The sequence below is a fragment of the Morchella importuna genome (genome assembly GCF_003444635.1).
Source record: "Morchella importuna strain M04M26 chromosome Unknown Morimp01GS017, whole genome shotgun sequence".
In the NCBI taxonomy this organism is placed as follows: Eukaryota; Fungi; Ascomycota; class Pezizomycetes; order Pezizales; family Morchellaceae; genus Morchella; species Morchella importuna.
Window position 1 is genome coordinate 316,995 of NW_025763414.1, and position 17,972 is coordinate 334,966.

At 46.5% G+C, this 17,972-nt stretch overlaps 3 protein-coding genes across 3 annotated transcripts; 2 read left to right on the forward strand and 1 right to left on the reverse strand.

Moving 5' to 3' along the window:
- Positions 1-620: 620 nt before the first annotated feature.
- On the forward strand, positions 621-2,141 carry LAJ45_05985 (uncharacterized protein; the record flags this gene model as incomplete). Its single annotated transcript, XM_046115553.1, has 3 exons — positions 621-690; positions 775-1,931; positions 2,004-2,141. The coding sequence occupies 3 exons, from the start codon at positions 621-623 to the stop codon at positions 2,139-2,141; spliced, it is 1,365 nt and encodes a 454-aa protein (XP_045971137.1).
- A 3,155-nt stretch (positions 2,142-5,296) lies between these two features.
- LAJ45_05986 (uncharacterized protein) lies at positions 5,297-7,550 on the reverse strand (the record flags this gene model as incomplete). The annotated part of the gene is made up of 3 exons (XM_046115554.1): positions 5,297-5,740; positions 5,840-7,359; positions 7,415-7,550. The coding sequence occupies 3 exons, from the start codon at positions 7,548-7,550 to the stop codon at positions 5,297-5,299; spliced, it is 2,100 nt and encodes a 699-aa protein (XP_045971138.1).
- Positions 7,551-11,790: 4,240 nt separating this feature from the next.
- Positions 11,791-17,855, forward strand: LAJ45_05987 (uncharacterized protein; the record flags this gene model as incomplete). Its single annotated transcript, XM_046115555.1, has 11 exons — positions 11,791-11,874; positions 11,936-11,976; positions 12,037-15,499; positions 15,550-15,970; positions 16,026-16,641; positions 16,716-16,912; positions 16,970-17,018; positions 17,076-17,213; positions 17,270-17,328; positions 17,384-17,438; positions 17,792-17,855. The coding sequence occupies 11 exons, from the start codon at positions 11,791-11,793 to the stop codon at positions 17,853-17,855; spliced, it is 5,187 nt and encodes a 1,728-aa protein (XP_045971139.1).
- Positions 17,856-17,972: the final 117 nt, after the last annotated feature.

The following is a 17,972-nucleotide window of genomic DNA, read 5'->3' on the forward strand; positions in this document are numbered from 1 at the left end:
TCATCCATTCTATAGCTTGGTTTCGCTACAGTCATCAGAACACGCACCGCCTTACAAAGCTGGTAAGCAACCCTGTACAATTTGTGAGTATTTTGGCCGTTCATGTAGTCTGTCAGGTACGTACCAATATACCGAGCGTGCGTGACAGAGGATCTGCAGTCCGGGATAGGTCTCTGGAACGCGTCAATCTTATTTCCCTCGAGCAGTACCTGCCTTATCAGCACGTGATTGACTTGATTACACAAATTCCATTAACGAAGAAGGGTCTAGACATTCAATCTCATGATGCTTCCTACTACAACTTGAAGGAGTCGATTGGGTCTTTGCTAGGTTTCGTTTGGGTGTGGCTGAGGCACTTCCACTTTGGGGCTAAAGTGCAAGGTTGGGACGGCAAGGAGACACGCGCCAGCCATCAACGATTCTATTCTGGCCGTAGTAGCACAGCCGGCGAACACAAACCACCAACGACCAACACTCGACCCAGCACGGCCTTCTCTGCACGGTAGCTAATTAACTCTACGACATAGATGTGCAAGTCTCTCAGTTCTGTAGCGCTCACCAAACCATCTACGGCACACAACTAAACCGTTCCTCCAGACGCCCGTCCATCTCCAGCCAGTATGGATATCTGGTCTGGCTCCATCTCGGTCGAGTCCTCCTCGCCCTCAGCGAACATCGTGCCCCTTGAAGGTAGTAGCCAATACACACAACCCATCACCCTCCAACCCCCAAACCCCCAAACCCCCAAACCCCCAATACTAACAACCAGCCCAGATCTCCGCCTCTCCACACCCTCCTCCACCACCACGCCCTCCTCCGTCCTCTCCCACCTCACCAGCAGCCTCTCCTCCGCCCGCCTCTCCGCGCTCTCCATCATCGACCCCACCCGCATCCCGCTCTACCTCGCCGCCGGCCCCTCCCTCGAGGTCACAACGACCTCCCCCGCAACCGCCTCCTACTTCCGCAAACTCTTCCTCTCCACCCTCCCCACCGACGACACCCTCCGCACCACAACCCAATCCCGCACCGCCCTTCTCGTCCGCATCAACAATGACACCCCCGCCGCACCCGGCTCCTGGGGACTAACAGAGCTCGCCATCTACGCTGCCATCACACACCTCCCCGCCTCACAACAACTCCTAACAACCACAACAGCAGACCTAACACCCCCCAACTCCTCCCCGCCCGCCGATGCCGTCGCCGCCGCACCAACAGTCCTTGTAACCGTCCACGCACTCCCGCTCTCGTCGCACCATGCCTTCCCAACACACATGGCCGCGGCAAAGTCCCCCACCCCTACCGCCGATCCGCTCTTTATTGCGCCGAACCCGCAGGAGATACTAAACCCGTCGATCTCACAGTCCGCGAAGAAGCGCGGCGCGGCAGTGCTCGATGCCGCCGCGGACCCGCGGAAGCGCGTGAAACGGAGCGCCGCGCCCGCGCCCGCGCCCCCGCCGCCGCTGACGCTGTTGGGCGGCGCCGCGCTGAATCACCGGAAGGTGAGTGTGAGTGGGGGTGCGGGCGCGGGTGCGGGGGTGATGGTGAAGAGGGAACGGTCGCCGTCACCGGCGCCGTCGCTGTCGCTGTCGGCGAATCGGTCGTTTGGCAGCGCTGGTAGTGGTAATGGGGGCGGAAAGGGGCTGAAGAGGAGTGAGTCGTCGGTGACTGTGCGGTCGGCGGCGGGGGTGGGGGCAGTGGCAAAAAAGGAGATGTATGGCGAGGTTGAGACGCGGAACCGCGCGGAGCTGGCGAAGGTTGTGGTGGCGGGGATGAGGGCGTGTGGGTTGAAGGACTATCGCGGCGGTAGAGGAAGGTCGATTGCGGGTGTGGAGGACGACGAGGAGGGTGAGAGGGAGAGGGAGAGGGAGAGGGAGAAGGAGGAGTATAAGCAGGTGTATTATCATACGGTCAAGGCGGCTGCGTTTGCTTTGGTAGGTTTTCTTGTCTTATTTGTCTGTGGGTGCGCAAGAGGGGTTGGCTAATTGGTCTGTGTGCGTGTGTAGAGGAACGTCATCGCTGCTGGCACAGTGGGTCCCGATAGGATGAGGGACGTGGTGGATAGGCTCCTGGCTGTGTTCTGTGAGCCGAGGACTGGACAGTTGATGTTGGAGGCGGCGGCTGCGCAGGCGGTGGACGAGTAGCGTGCTTGGGGTTGGTTATTTCGTTTTCTGTTTTGCAATTGTGGCTTTTTATAAAAAATGTCTTTTTTTTGGGGGGGGGGTAGGGGAGAGTTCTTGTGGGCGTTTTTTTTTTTTTTTTTTTGACTTTTTTTGACTTGACTTGCAATTGGCTTGGATTGGCTTGGATTGGATTGTTTGAAGGGGTTAATTGTAGCGTGCGTGTGTGTGTGTAGATAGGGATACCAATGTGTTTTTGAGTGTTTTTGAGTAGTGCGGACGTGAAAGGAGTGGAGTCAAGATAGTGGGTGGGGATGGTTTTGGTGCCGTGCATGGATTATCACTCGGGTGTTGTGCATGGGCTGTTTGGTAATTTGATAAATTTGGGATATTACAGTGCCCTTTAACTACTAGTTGGTATACTGCTAGGTAACTTGTGTGCTCCGCTAGTGATAGTGGCGATATGGAAGGCTTGCGTATGTGTAAGGTAAGGAGTGTTTACGTCCGGTGATATGGTCTGGCTACATGATATAAAAGCTACTTTAGTCATGAGATTCGTTGGGGATCCGGGAATAGGAATATATAGATAGGAAGAATATTTACATGTAATTAATTGCGAAATGGTGGATATGGGACACCTGCTATATATGTCGTTATTCGCGGTGGTCTGGATTTGATAAATTGACATGGGGGTTGGTCATGGGTTATCACTCGGTTTTACCAAGGGTAAGGCTTTTTTTTTTTTTTTGCTCTTGGGGGGGGGGGCTTGACTCGGTAAGGGGTAAGGGCCGTTTGGGTGCGTGGGCTGGCATGCTGGTTGGTGTGTTGCCGGCGGTGGTGGGGTGGGGATAGCGTGGGTGGGGTATTTAGGGTAGTGAGGGCTGCGACTTTTGGTGTGAATATTTATATGCATATATGGGTGGGTTTGACCGCTACAGCTATCAAGAAACTAGGTGGTTCTTGGGGCTCTGAGTTTTGTGATGGCGGTTAATTTATCTAGGTCTATCAGCGAATTTATAGCTAGCTACTCAACTACGTGTAGATGTGTAGTGACTCAAAACTCCAGCTCTATGCCGCTCGTGGGAAGAGAGAGACAGTGGTGGATCAAAGCACACTGGGGGACTTAAGTTTTATATGTATCTGCTCGCTGGTAAGGGGCCCTAACCAACCCTAACTAATATAATTCCCCCCCGACTACCACTCTGAAAGGTCACTTTCCTTTCGTTGAGAATTAGCCTGTAGAGTTTTTCTTTCTTGTCTGCGTCTTTGGAGTCTTTGTTTTCGTCATAGCCACAGCTCGGGTTGGTGTGTTGTGTACCTGCGGTATATATTGCTTAACTCAGTGGTATCCCTTATACTTGGCGTTTGTCGGGCTCTATGGGGACGCTACTGTATGGGGTGGTCTGTTCGGTGCTGCGGGCTGTGTGTATCTTTGTAAATGACTGGGTGTTGAAATTAAGCGTGTAGAAGAAATCTGTGCACGGTCCACTGAAGCTGGTTTCCTGGACTAGGTTCCTTTTTTGGCTCTGGCTTTGGATGATGTGGTATAAGGGGAGGTTTCTGGTTTTGGCGGTTGCATATCAAAATACTCGTATACATCTAGCCTGGTGGTTGCTTGCTCTTGGTTGCGTATATCTTGGTTTTATGGTGTTGTAGACGCTCAATGTAGCCGTACTTTAAACGTTTGAGGAGCTAGGTTGCGTATAGCTAGGAAACTATGGGATCAGAGAGTTATAACGATAGGGTCTCCGAATGACCTTTGACGTTGATTCCAAAGCCCTGCACGAGGTTCCTGGATATATATAGGTAGGTCGTACGCTCAAGTACCGATATGTTTAGAGATCACCGCGTAGGATTTGTTCTGATGCTAGATCCTGCAGCTACGGATCTTGGGAGGGTTACCTCATGCATATATCCAATGATTTGATCCTAATGACGATGGGTAAGACATATCGCAACGGGTGACACTCGAAGACCCCCGGAAAGGAATCGAGACTCTTCCTGGTACCGTCTTCCTTCGAGATAGATTTCTCTATACGATGATAGTAATTCGATTTTGGATTTGAAAGAATAGCTGTAGCCAGAGTATGTGGCTATGGGGCCTTAGTGTGGTCAAAAAGGCTTAGACACGAGCATGTCTTGGCACTCCGAGTTCCGAGTGATTGATCATGATTGAAAAAATGTTCACCAGGACCACAATCCGAGAAACGGATAGGAGGGTACCTATCCCACGAGCTCAGGAGTACACGAATTATTCGCTGGGTCTGATACTGCCGTGCATGTAATATCGGAAAGAGCAGTGACGTATCACATGTAATATATCGGAGCCGCAGTAAAAGTCTGAGAAACGTACTAATTGTTCCGTTGTTACAGAAATAAGCGACGACCAAGCAAATACAGTGACTGGTAGTCTCATACCCATCCCATACTTAGCCGCAAGCTACCCACCAGACTGTTTGGGGACGAGCCTAGGTGACTGGATATGTACGCGTATCAGTACGTGCGGCGCCACGGCGTAGTGCTATCGATAAATCACCGCCAGTGCACCTGCTCATGCATTCTAGCTTGGCACCGGGCAAGGCCGCGTGTTCGGAACTCCAGATACGTCGTCTGGGAGAAACGCTTAGATGTATCGCATGGGGACCCCACGAATAATACCGCTAATCATAGGCCCCGCATGCACGTGACCTTTCGCTGTGTTCTTCATGGGATATCACTCGGACCCTAGCACCTTATAACCTATATAGGAGGCGAACGTTGCGGGCCACGTCAACTAGAGAGCAGATATAATTGTTATATATGGGGTAAAATTTGGTTTGACAAAGGAATCTGATCACGCTCAACCCATCTATAAACCTCGTATTTCGCCTTTGTACTTAGGATCCTGAATGTGTATGGAATAGTAAATAATGAAAGACTGAATAGATGAGCATAGAGAAGAAGAAAGTAAATAGTTTTAAACAAAAGAAATGGATATGTGGATAACATAGTGATAAACCCCATCAACAAGGAAAAACCGACCGGAACACAAGAAACCCGTGATATGACAACGAAATCAAGGCGACTTAAGACAATAAGGAGAGAAAAGCTAGCATAAACTAAAAAAAGGAGAGACATATAGAACTGCGCAATCGTGTAAATAGGCCGCGAAAGGTAAATGTATGTCATGTTTGAGTTTTCTAATATTGCATGTAACCTATATATCTCGATTGCCAGTGGTTCCATGGGGCTAATCTACTAGCTGCGGCAGTGAATTGCTCAAGAAGAGGAACTATCGCATTACGCTTATTCCTTACTGCTACTTGTAGAGGAGTAATGCCAGAATGTGACTTCATAAGTGGGTCAGCGCCACGCTCAACCAGTAGGCGGGCCACAGCTTCATGACCATTTTGTGCCGCTAGATGTAGGGGAGTGTATGAATCAACCTGCAGAGCAGAGACATCCGCGCCCTTCTCGAGCAGCAGGCGGGCCACAGCTTCATAACCGTTTAGTGCCGCTATATGTAGGGGAGTCCATGAATCAACCTGAAGAGCAGAGACATCCGCGCCCTTCTCGAGCAGTAGGCGGGAAACCGCTTCATGACCGTTTTCTACCGCTAGATGTAGGGAAGTCCATGAATCAACCTGAAGAGGAGAGACATCCGCACCCTTCTCGAGCAGTAGGCGGGCCACAGCTTCATGACCGTTTTGTGCCGCTATATGTAGGGGAGTCCATGAATCAACCTGAAGAGCAGAGACATCCGCACCCTTCTCGAGCAGTAGGCGGGCCACAGCTTCATGACCGTCTTGTGCTGCTAGATATAGGGGAGTACTTGACTTTTCCGTAAGAGCAGAGACATCCGCGCCCTTCTCGAGTAGCAGGCGGGCCACAGCTTCATGACCGTTTCGTGCCGCTATATGTAGGGGAGTCCATGAATCAACCTCGAGAGCAGAGACATCCGCGCCCTTCTCGAGCAGTAGGCGGGCCACAGCTTCATGACCGTTTTGTGCCGCTATATGTAGGGGAGTCCATGAATAAACCTCGAGAGCAGAAACATCCGCGCCCTTCTCGAGCAGCAGGCGGGCAACCGCTTCGTGACCGCCTTGTGCCGCTAGATGTAGGGGTGTTTGTGAGAACTGTTTTTCTAGAGCAGAGGCATCCGCACCCTTCTCGAGCAGCAGGCAGGCCACAGCTTCATGACCGTTTTGTGCCGCTATATGTAGGGGAGTGTATGATATAACCTGAAGAGCAGAAACATCCGCGCCCTTCTCGAGCAGCAGGCAGGCCACAGCTTCATGACCGTTTTGTGCCGCTATATGTAGGGGAGTGTATGATATAACCTGAAGAGCAGAAACATCCGCGCCCTTCTCGAGCAGCAGGCGGGCAACCGCTTCGTGACCGTTTAGTGCCGCTAGATGTAGGGGAGTCCACGAATCAACCTGAAGAGCAGAAACATCCGCGCCCTTCTCGAGCAGTAGGCGGGCCACAGCTCCATGACCGTTTAGTGCCGCTAGATGTAGGGGAGTGTATGTATCAACCTCAAGAGCAGAGACATCCGCGCCCTTCTCGAGCAGTAGGCGGGCCACAGCTTCATGACCGTCTTGTGCCGCTAGATGTAGAGGGCTTTTTGAACAACAGCTACACTGAGCATATAAGCCTGACCCGCTCTCAATCAGAGGAAAAACCTCTTGCTCTGAGAAAGATTTGCGGTGCAAGAGCTGGCATAATCTTTGTATATTGTCTTCCCTTTCACTGTTATGAGTGGTTCTATAGCTAGGGGATCGTTCTATGCCTGTTTTCTCTAGCCCTAGGGAAGTGTTCAAAGAGTTACGAGACTCCGAAGATCTATCTACAATACCTGGGACCTTCTCCGCTCCCATGGTAGTAGTAGACATGATAGTACTGTTGGTATATTGGGAGCGGGGCGGAGAGGAAATGGGATTGTAATCTTCTTCGTGCTGGCTTTCAATGGTCGGATTGGCAGGAAAAACCAATTCGGGCCCGGGAGGAATATTCTCCGCATCAACCATCTCAGTATCTTCACCATCAATATAAACAGGGTTGGTGTATGTGCCTAGTGGGGACTGGATATCATGGTCGAATGAATTTACAGGCTGATAATGCGTGAAGTGCGGGCGAGGTGTCTCTGGGTTTTGCTTCATAGGTGTACTATCGTTATCGACTCTTGGGGTTCCATATAATTCGCTGGGCGTCCCAGGGTCAGGATTCCGGGGAGTCCAATATTCAACATAGTCCGGAGTAGCTTAAAGCACTACAGTCAGATAAACTCTATTCTCGGCAGATCTAAAGTTTCTTACCTGCTGCGGGGGAATCTCCTGGTTGAAATCCGGAAACGTGCCGCTGTAGTTTCTCCATAGTTACCGGCAACCCGTTGAATGTAAATTCAGTCCGTTTCCCCTCTGCCGCGAGTCTTTCATTTTGTTTTTTTAACATTATGATTGCATCCTTCCTCTTGAGGTTTTTATTTAGTCCCCATTCTTTTATTTTTCTATCGAACTGTCTCTTGCTGATGAATTCATAGCCGCATGTTAGCTCTATATATAAATAAATTGACCCTCAGCTAGTGCGCGTATGCGCTACATATAATATTGTATCTATATATATCTGGGCCAACCATGTTACTATGCGCCTGAAAATTGTACTTACTTTGCATAGAAACCATGGTTTTGAGCCATAATTTTCCGTATCTCTGGAAGTTTGAGATTTTTCTGGAGGTATAATTTCTGAAATTCTGGACGTTGAGCTTCCCACTCGGCTGCTGTGTGCTCACACAGTTTAAAATCCTTCTCCCAGTCCGTACGCGTACGTTCCGGGCGGGGCCGGGGGGGCGGTTCCATCACGGGGTCGGTGGCTCTATTTAACGAGGTTGCGGGGGTATAAATTATACTGGGTGTGTTTTTATAATATGTGGTGAGAGTACTGTGCTGTACTGAGAAGGTTGAATGGTAAGGCGATGATGAGGGAGGAATATCACGATCCAGATAGAGGGCACACGTTGAGGTTTAAGTACCTTTTTTTTCTTTCCGGAGTCGAGACGATATAACTGTTTAAGCTTAACAAAATCACTAGTCCAGTAAGCCTCACATTATTATGCACGGTGCTTTTGATATCACCCAATCAAAAAGGTTTACAAAAGCACCCCGCAGCAAGGCTCGGGTGTGCCAACACAATGGAATCGATTTCCCGGGGACATATCATACTATAACCTGAAATGCAAGGTGCTTTATTAGCTGCCTATCCTTTACCATGACGTTGACCGTTGAAACAATGAGCTCCAATATGGTGCGCTTGCAGTCAATCAAGGTTAGCTGGAGAATATGCTTTGCTGGTAACTTTTTGCCGACCTCCCCCAAGAACCGACCAATCTTTCAAAAGCACCTTGCAGGCCTACTGTATAGTACAGGACATGGGTACGGGACTATCTGTTTTATAATAGACCAATCCGCAAAAGCACCTTGCAGGTAAAAAGTCAAAGTACCTTACACAGATCTCGAGATTTGTTTGAGCCGACCAATCAGTCAAAAGCACCGTGCTGCAAAATCACATATATATACTCCATTTCCTTGCCCCTTCTCGCCCTATTCTCTACATCCTCCCTCCAATTTCTATATTCGCAGCTGCAGACAATTGTAGCATATCCCCACTATATCCTGACTAGTCCCACCCCATTTTCTACAAATAAAAACACCCAACACACGAAATGGAAGCCATTCCTACAAATGATGTGCGAAATTTCTGCTGTAACTGCAAGACCTTACAAAAAGATACATTCGGCCCCTCTGATACTCCAAAAGATCTCATTCAAAAGAATTATTTGATTAAAAGACTACCCGAGTATACACACCCAACATTTCCGTCATTCAAAACATCTACACCTATTCTTTCTCGGTCCTCTTCGATAGCCCAGGGAGAAAACCAACCTGTTACTAGCGATACGGCACAAGGTAATACCATAAATTGTCAGTTATATTACAGTTCCACTTTTAGTTCGCGACTGCATTACTAACTCCCGGATCCCTACTGTGATGTCATTGGCCTTAGCTTTCGAAGGTTATAACCAGGATACTTCGTTGGCTACTTTAGGAGCAGCTTCCACAGATGATGGTCGATTCCGACACATTTCACCGGAAACACGACAATTTCTTCTCTTCATTCTTATGGGAATCATGTTCATCCCCTTTTCATTCGTAGTTCGGGCCTGGGGAAATCTTGACGCGAGTCAGACTGTCGGTGTCCTCCAGGTCTCTGTAGTTTTCTTTGTGGAATTAGCCAAGTTATTTCCTTGGATTTGAGGTTTGAAAGCGTTTTTTTCTTTTGTTTCATGACATCTGATGTATCATGCATCGTTAGTATAAGGTGTATTGGGTTGTGATTAGCTTGGGCGGGATTATTGGTGTAACCCTCAAAACATACATGTATCTCATGTCTTTGGATAGATTTTCTTTCTTATTTCGTCTTCTATCTTCCTCTCACTTTCTCTAAATACCCTTTTATTTGTAAAAAGAATAAAGATTGTTGTAATACCCTTTGGAAAAATATTTTCTTTGAAGCGTTTTAATTTGCCTATTACTGGGTCGTTAGGGCTCAACTATGGCAGTTCTTCTGTACTAGCTTGCTAAAATTGTTTCAATGAGTGTAATCTGAAGCTCTGAAAACCGAGGGCTCTGTTATTATATTATGGACGTATGCATATACCGCCGATCTTGCAAGAACTAGAAATGATTGACTTTGGGCCTAGTATCAGGATCTGGTATCTACATGTAGCTACTGATATATAAGACCGATCCCTGTAATTTATTGAATATGCTGAATCAAAAACGTCCCCGACTACAAGCCTTTTCAGCTTGGATATTATAAGTCATGCGGTAGGCCTAAGGTTGCAGAGCCCCAAATTGTATATCATATTGTATGTACCGCTCTGTGGAGATCTGGTTGGTATATATTGCATACCAATATATATACATCACTGAACCCAATTTAATACCACCAACAGCACGTATGTTCTTAGATAGTAAACAGTTCCTCGGACTCAGTAAAGCCATTGGGGTACATGTAGTTATATGTATCAAAGTAGATCGATCTGCGTTGATGTGCGCCTTGAAAGGGACTGAACTGCCTTGCCCTCTTGGGACGCATGAGGAGACGGACAAGATACTTGTCAGGAAGCTCAAACTCGTTCTCTTCGGCAAGCTTGAAGCCTGGGGTATTGCTCTGATCAAGGGTCTGAACCCGTTCAGTAAATGCCTTCCATGGCTGCCTTACGAAGCTGGCAATTGGTGAATAATTGCCGAGAAGAATTATAAACCCACCAATTCTTCATATTGCTATTCTTATAGTTAGCTATCCCTACGTACGTGTGGAGATGATATATATAGAAAGCTATGGGAGTATCCGGAGGTAGGTGTATAACTGACGACGTTGGCTTGTTTGAAGAATCAACAAGTCAGTCTGCAGAAACTGAGTATCTGTAGTTGGTGGTCGATGGTTCGGCTGGTTCTATGTTTTGACTTATGTCTAGCTCGCGGAAACCCTTCCTTACTTTAAGATACGTGTATGTAGCTCTTCTATATCTGAGTAACCACGTACCCGTTATTAGACGAGAGTTTGGTATAAACTTTACATGGCACGGATTCGGCCTAGTGTGGCCGATCCAACCTTTCCTTCTGCGTTTCCCTAATTTATCACAATATTATCCTTGAGCCCCTAGGAGACGGAGACACGTGTGTTAGACTAGACCTCGCCTTTCTTGAATGTAATCATTAGTCTGTTGTCAGTTTAAGGTTTCCCGTGAGAGGGACCCGGGAGGGGTACGCCGAGATCAAGGTTAAATACATGTAGCCAATCAGAAGTTAGGTTTAACCTACTAGCCCCAGGCTTGTTTCCGGATCCCAGGTACTCTACATACATGTACGTACTTGAAGCACATGTAGTTTAATATCGCAGATCTTGAGATCGAAACCCCAGGTCAATCCGAGTACTTACTGGGCTCTAAACCTGACCCTAGTAGTGCCTGTATCCGAGCACGTTATGCGCCTAGCCTTGTACTCATACGTACCTACAGGCAGCTTACTGCTCTCCAAAAGATGTAGAGTTGCAAGTAGATACACCCAAATTATAACCTTGTAATTGATCCAGTACGTGCTGGGTAACTTAGGACTAGGTATAACCGATCCTTGGTACTGGTATAACCCTTTGCCAACATTCAACTCTGAAAACGCAAACCTATGTGAATATATTTTGATTCAAATACTTAATCAAGAAGGCGAAAATGGTCTGTGAAGAGAGATATAGTTAAGCGGAGAGAAATACATGGCTAAGTAACACCAGTCTAGTCTCCAATCAGACTCCGTGAGAAAATGAACAACATCGGCGTTTAGTGCATCATACCTTCCTAATACGGTTAGTGAGCATTTTAGCAATCGATGTGCAGAGGTCTTGAGATTCCAAAAATCATGAAGCTCCAGTTGTAAACACAACAAACACGTACTCTTCGGAGTTTGCCCCTCTTCCCGTGTTACAGCACTTTTATCCATCACCATCCTCCCTTGAAGTCCCACGATAGCTCTATCGGTCAGCTTTCTCAGCTTTGCCCCACCTTGATCAAGCAGCCTTATTTCGTTCCATCGTCAGAAGCTCGGCCGCGGCCTGTGAGCTCAACATCTGAGCTTTTGAAATGACTGACTATAGCGCTCTCCGGGCGCAGACTATTGGGTCCGCACAGGAAGAGGAAGCTGTCACTGTTAATACTAGAGCTTTGGTGTGTATCTATCCATGTATACTACATGTATTTGCTGCTCGAAAACTAACAGCTAGATTAGATCGATAAAGTTTTGGCTAGATATTCAAGCGAAAATACAACGTATGTGACTCATCTAAAGCTGTTCTCAGTATGCTGTAGCTAACAGATGTGCTTGGACAGTCTTCGAGAGCTACTCCAGAATGCCGCTGATGCAAACGCCACCTCCGTAGAAGTCCGTTATGATAGTGTCAATAGCTCATTGCAACCAAGCCACCAAGAACTTGACATTCAAGATCTCACTAAACAGAAAATGCGGCGGATGCTGGTAAAGAACAACGGCCACGCATTTAGGGAAGAAGATTGGCAACGTTTGAAAAGAATAGCAGAAGGAAATCCAGATGAAACAAAGATCGGAGCTTTCGGGGTGGGATTTTATAGTGTATTTGCCGACTGCGAGGAACCTTTCGTATCTTCTGGAAACGAAACCATGATATTTTACTGGAAAGAGAATACCCTCGTTACCCGCCGTCACAAGTTGAAAGAAAGTGATCCATATACTACCTTCCTACTGGAGTACAGAGAGCCTACAGAGTTGCCTGACTTGAAAGAGCTTTGTAAATTTTTCGCAACATCTCTTACATTTGTCAAGCTCAACGAAATATCATTATACGTCAATGATCGGTGCCTATTGCAACTAAAGAAGAAAACATCGCCGTCGGAACCTTTGGCGATTCCCAGTTCTATAAATCCAGTCACGACTGAACGGCTTATGAAGATCGCCGCGGTAGAAACCGAGCGGCTGCAGATTGATGCAAAGTATATGAATATTACTCACCATCGGGCACCTATGGTTGATATCGCAAATGGTCTGCGTTCCATCTTTTCTCGATTTAGCGCAGCAGCTCAGCCAACTAGCACATCTAAGGAAACGAGCTCCTCAAATTTAACAGAATATACACAAGCAACTATATTCTTGCGAATAGCGACGGCGACTGTGACAACATCAGTCAGTACAGCGTTCGCTCGAGAACTCGAGAGGGCCACTAAAAAGCCTCCCCCCAAAACCACGAAAATTGCCATGCTTTCCATGTCAAAAGACGAGCTGGATGCTTCTGAGCATAAAGCGGAAATCTTTTCAAACGTCCTCCCAAGTAAAAGCGGAAAAATATTCATTGGGTTTCCCACACACCAGACCACAAGTATCAGCGCTCATATATCGGCACCCTCGGTAATTCCTACAGTCGAGCGGGAAAACATCGATTTAAATGCAAGAGTTGTCAAAGAATGGAATATTGAGATGCTGCGGATATCCGGTATCCTTTCGAGGATTATTTTTACTGATGAGATGTTGATGCTTGGCCAGAGGGCAGCCGGTCTAAAGCCGGAGAACCTGGTCAATCTATACGATCATGCGATACACATCATGCGGCAGTTCACATTTGCCCAATCAACACCGTCTTCAGCTGTAGGGAGGTACATTGAGTCGGAATTTTGGAATTGCTCGAAGAAAGATTCTATTGAGCTTTTATCAACGAAAGGGGTTTTATCAAGCGATAGAGTTCGAGTGGCGAGTGACGTTAACTTTTTGGAAGGAATGCCTTTGTTGCCAGAGAAGCTTGAAAAGGAAGCGTCAGTTCTTGTGGCACAACTGAAGGAAATGGGGATGTTGACGGAGATTACCATCAGCGATATCCGCCGAGAGCTTGGTGACAAGGCACTAAGTGGTGAGCAGTTGGGGTCCTTTTTAAAGTGGTTAGCAGGAAAGCGTCTCAAGGATGAGCTAGATGTTGTTGGAGTTAAAAGCTTGTTAGAAGTAGCTGTTGCGACCACAGCGGTCGCAGACTCCGAAGGCGAAAGTTTCGGGATCCCTATATCCCTCGGCACCATCAAATTCTACATCAATGCCCACAAACTCTCTGCCGATATCCCCATACCACCAGACTGCCTCCCATTCAATGTTACAAAAAACTTGACGAAGCCACAGTTAGACGCTCTTGGATGGGAAGAATTGGGAGTTACATATTGGCTGCAGTATATCTGCGTTAAAGCTTCAGCACTGCCTGTTGAACAAAATATACAACTTTCCGCAAAGTTTGCTCAAACTGTTCTAGCAATCATATCTAAAGGATGGGAGCAGTTGCCTCCCAATAGTAAAGAAAATATCGTTACCCTCCTCAAAGACAAAACTTGCATTCCAACCCGACAGGGTATGAAAGTTCCCCGGGAAGCCTATTTCAATACTGTCAAGTTATTTTCAGATCTACCACTGGTGGAGAGTATGCACGGCGTTAGGGACAAGCTTCTTGTGGCATTGGGGGTTCGGAAAACGGTGGATCTTAAGCTCGTGTTTGAGAGGTTGATGAATGGGTCGCAAGCTGGTGTTGTCAAATGGAGTCACGTCGATCTCATAAGGTACCTTACCAGCGTGAGAGAAGACATACCTAGGGAGGATATCACGAAGCTCAAAAATGCAGCTATTTGTAAGGCTGAAGGTGTTGGCTCGACGGAACTATACAAAGTTTCAGAACTCTACGAGCCCAACGATGGCTTAAGGAAGTTACAGTTGCCGATTTTACAATGGCCTGGAATCTGGAGAGAAGGAAGTCATGAAGCGAAGTTCTTGTCAAGCTTGGGTCTAAAGCGATATCCAGGTGTACAGGAAGTTCTACAGATTGCGGGAAACAAGGAAGACGCAGTGTTGAGGGAGGCAGCCTTGTCTTATTTTATTATCAACTACCACCTGAATTCATATCATACTTTCAACACCGCCGGAGTCACCACTCCGTTTTTACCACTCAATGATAGTAAAGGAGAGAAAGGGCCCCGTCTTGTTACTCCATGGCAGTGCTTCTCGAATCCCAAGGCTGCAATCATGGGATTTGATGTCTTGAGGCAAGACCTTCAACAGCACGGATCTAAATTCGGTGTGAAACCGGATCCCGATATGAAAGATTGTGTGGATGTTCTCATCAACTCCCCGCCATCCACAACTCGTGCTGCACGAGAAAAGTTTGGATACTTTTCGACTAGATTAGCCGATATCATGCCGCATCTAGTAGAAAGGTTAAGCCAAGCAAGAATCGTTCCTGTGCCCTTGAAAGATCGCGAGAGGATACCATCTTCAGACCTAAAGATCAAATTTATCACGCCAAGGACATGCTTTCTGGGTGGAGTAGGAAGTCAGTATTTTGAAATATTTGATTTCGTGGATTTTGGACAAGAGGCCAACTCATTTCTGCTGAAGTGTGGGAGTAAACACGAACCCACCGTTGTGGAAGTAGCCTATATGATGGTTCGCGAACCACAAAGATTATACGGAGTATTCAATAGCTCTGATAAGTATCTCAGTGTGCTGAGAAGCATCGCAGAGAGTTGGACGCACCTGAAAAAAGATAAAATACTCGTCAGGGAGATGAGGAGGAGCCCCTTTTTGGGGTCTTTTAGGTGGCGTTCATACACGAACGAGAAATCTGACCTGATCGATTCAGCGTCTATAGACGAGGATGATTCTGGTGGTATCAGGGAATTTGTGCTTGCAAGGGTAGACGAAGTCTTGATTTCCGATGATTACGTCTTGTTTCTTCTGTTCAGAGGGGAGATCTTGGCCGCTCCTCAGGAAGATGCTTTAGAAGGCTTTTATCACGTCCGTCAAACATCTCCCTTTTATCCTGATGTGTTACTAACATATTCTAGTCGCTGGGGGTGCAACGACTTTCGAGCAAAGTCTCAACTGACTGGAACATCGGTCACGTGAAGCCCATGCCTGAAAAGACAGAAAAATTGAGAAAGCTGGTTCTTGAAAGATCAAGGTTGTTTTTGCACAATAATACCGAAGAGGTGTTGCATGATGCGCGATGGCTCGAAAACAATTTGAGAGTGGAAATAGTGGAATCCATTAGATTGAGAAGAACCTTGAGAAATGAAGGGTCAAAGAATTTGACCCACCAGAATACTAAAACTGCTACAATCACAATGGATACAAGGACAAAATGGTGGGTACTGTATTTGACGCCAAAGTTCGAATTTTACGACGTCTCACAGGCACTTGTGACTTTGATTCTCAGAAAGCCAAGGCCACATTCAAGCTTGCTGCTGGATAGTTTGCTCCACAATGGTACGCTCTCTGTCAAATTCGATGTGTATACAAAGCTAACTAATTTTTTCCAAAGACTTGATGACCCTAAAATCAAGAGGTTATAATGTTGACCGTATCTTGCGGGCGAAAGCCGCCGAGGCAAAAATGGCAGAGGAGCAGCGATTGAAGCAAGCCGAGATTGAAAGGAAAGCGATTGAGGAACAAGAGAAGCGATATCAACAATCACAAATTCAACCACAACCGGGGGAAATTGCAAGGCAAATAGAGCAGAAGAAGGCCGAAGAGGAGAAATTGAATATGCCTGGAGCATTTGGAGAATCTCAGAGTAAAGCTCTCAATCCTCCGGCACATCATCATCATCATGTTCCAGAGAGGCCCAGGAATAATTTCTTTGGAAGGCTTAGCAAGCACCTGGGGTTAGAGGCGAACAATGGGCAAATGGAACAAATGCAAAACTTATTAAACAACAACAGCCCACAGCAAACAGCAAAGCCTCCGGGGCAACTTGAGCCAGCGCCTCCAATTCAGGGCGAGAGCAAGCCTGATATTGAGAAAGCTACGGAGCCGCACAGGATCCAGTCCAACCTCCAGAGAGCTATCGGGGCTAGCAGGGGACATAACTCTGATAGTGTTTTCAGTCCTCCACAAACATTCGAGGTCAAGGAAGCTCCGAGTTATTGTGATAACCAGTATGAATATCCACTTATTTTTCTTTCTTTCTTTCCTTTTCCAGCGCGTGCTAATATTAACAACTATCGTGTAGCTCGGGTCAAGATATCCTTTATTTTGCAGAGACACCAAATGGGATCAAAGTTTTCGTTGACCGTAAAATTGCGGATAAAGCCGCCTTTGCTCAAAAATACGTCAAGGAGATGAATGAGTTCTCAAACGTGTTAAAGGATCTTTCGGGAATTTTCGGGCTATCTATTACTACACTACATATCTTTTATGACGAAGTTGGTGAGTTCTAAACTCAACTCCTGATTCAAGAACGGTTTATTGACATCTAATGTTTAGGAAACACCATTGCGTTCAACACCAACGGCTCACTATTTTGTAACTTAAGGTATTACTTCTATGCTATCATAAAACATTCAGCCGCACTTTCTAACTTGACCCTCAGATTCTATCTACAACTTCATGCCAAAGATGTTACAATGGGGGATTCGTCTCAAGCACTTATCTACTGGTTCGTTGTGCTTTGTCACGAGTTGGCGCATAACCTTGTCCAAGTTCACGATGAGAAACATTCTTTTTACACGTATGTGCCATAACCGTCTCTGCTTTTTAAGAGTTTGCTAATAATTTTTTCAATAGTGAGACATTCGTCCAAGAGTACTTTGTAAAAATCATGACCAAGCTGAAGAGCATTCCTGGTGCCAAACCATGGGACATCAACATTTGATCATAGAGGACGTACAATAGACATAGAGTCAGACTTCTCTTTATTGCTCGGCCCTACTTGTACCTTGATTGGTACCTGGCGGTGAGTGGGGCCGCTTTTCTTTCCTTGCCTTTGTTTTCGTATTTTTTTTTTTTTTTTTTTTTTTGACGGGGATGTCTTTCGTGCTGTTGTCAAACTTCCGTGAGGCATTTCTTTCCCATTGCGTTTTCGTGGATTTCAACATATACATCTATTTACGTATAGATTCATTTGCAAATTTGGTTGGGAATTTCTTTCGGTGCAGGAATATAGTTTCATATATTATCACAATCCAGATCTAAGGGATGTTTTTTTTTCTCCCCCTTATCTATTATTTTCTTCTTCTAGATGTTACGTGAAGATTTGAATTACATCAGGCGCTTTGGGAGGCTGTTTGTTAACGAGCTTCATGATAGAGTAAATCATCTACTTCATTCTTGGTTCTTGAAGCCTATCAGAAAGCTTGTGATCTATCCATAAGTTAACATCCAGAACAGTAAAACTAAGATTTTGTGCCGAGTCTATGTGTCTAATACCCAGAACCTAAACCTTTCAAAATCAGTGCTACATATATAAGGGAGGTGTATAAATCATGGA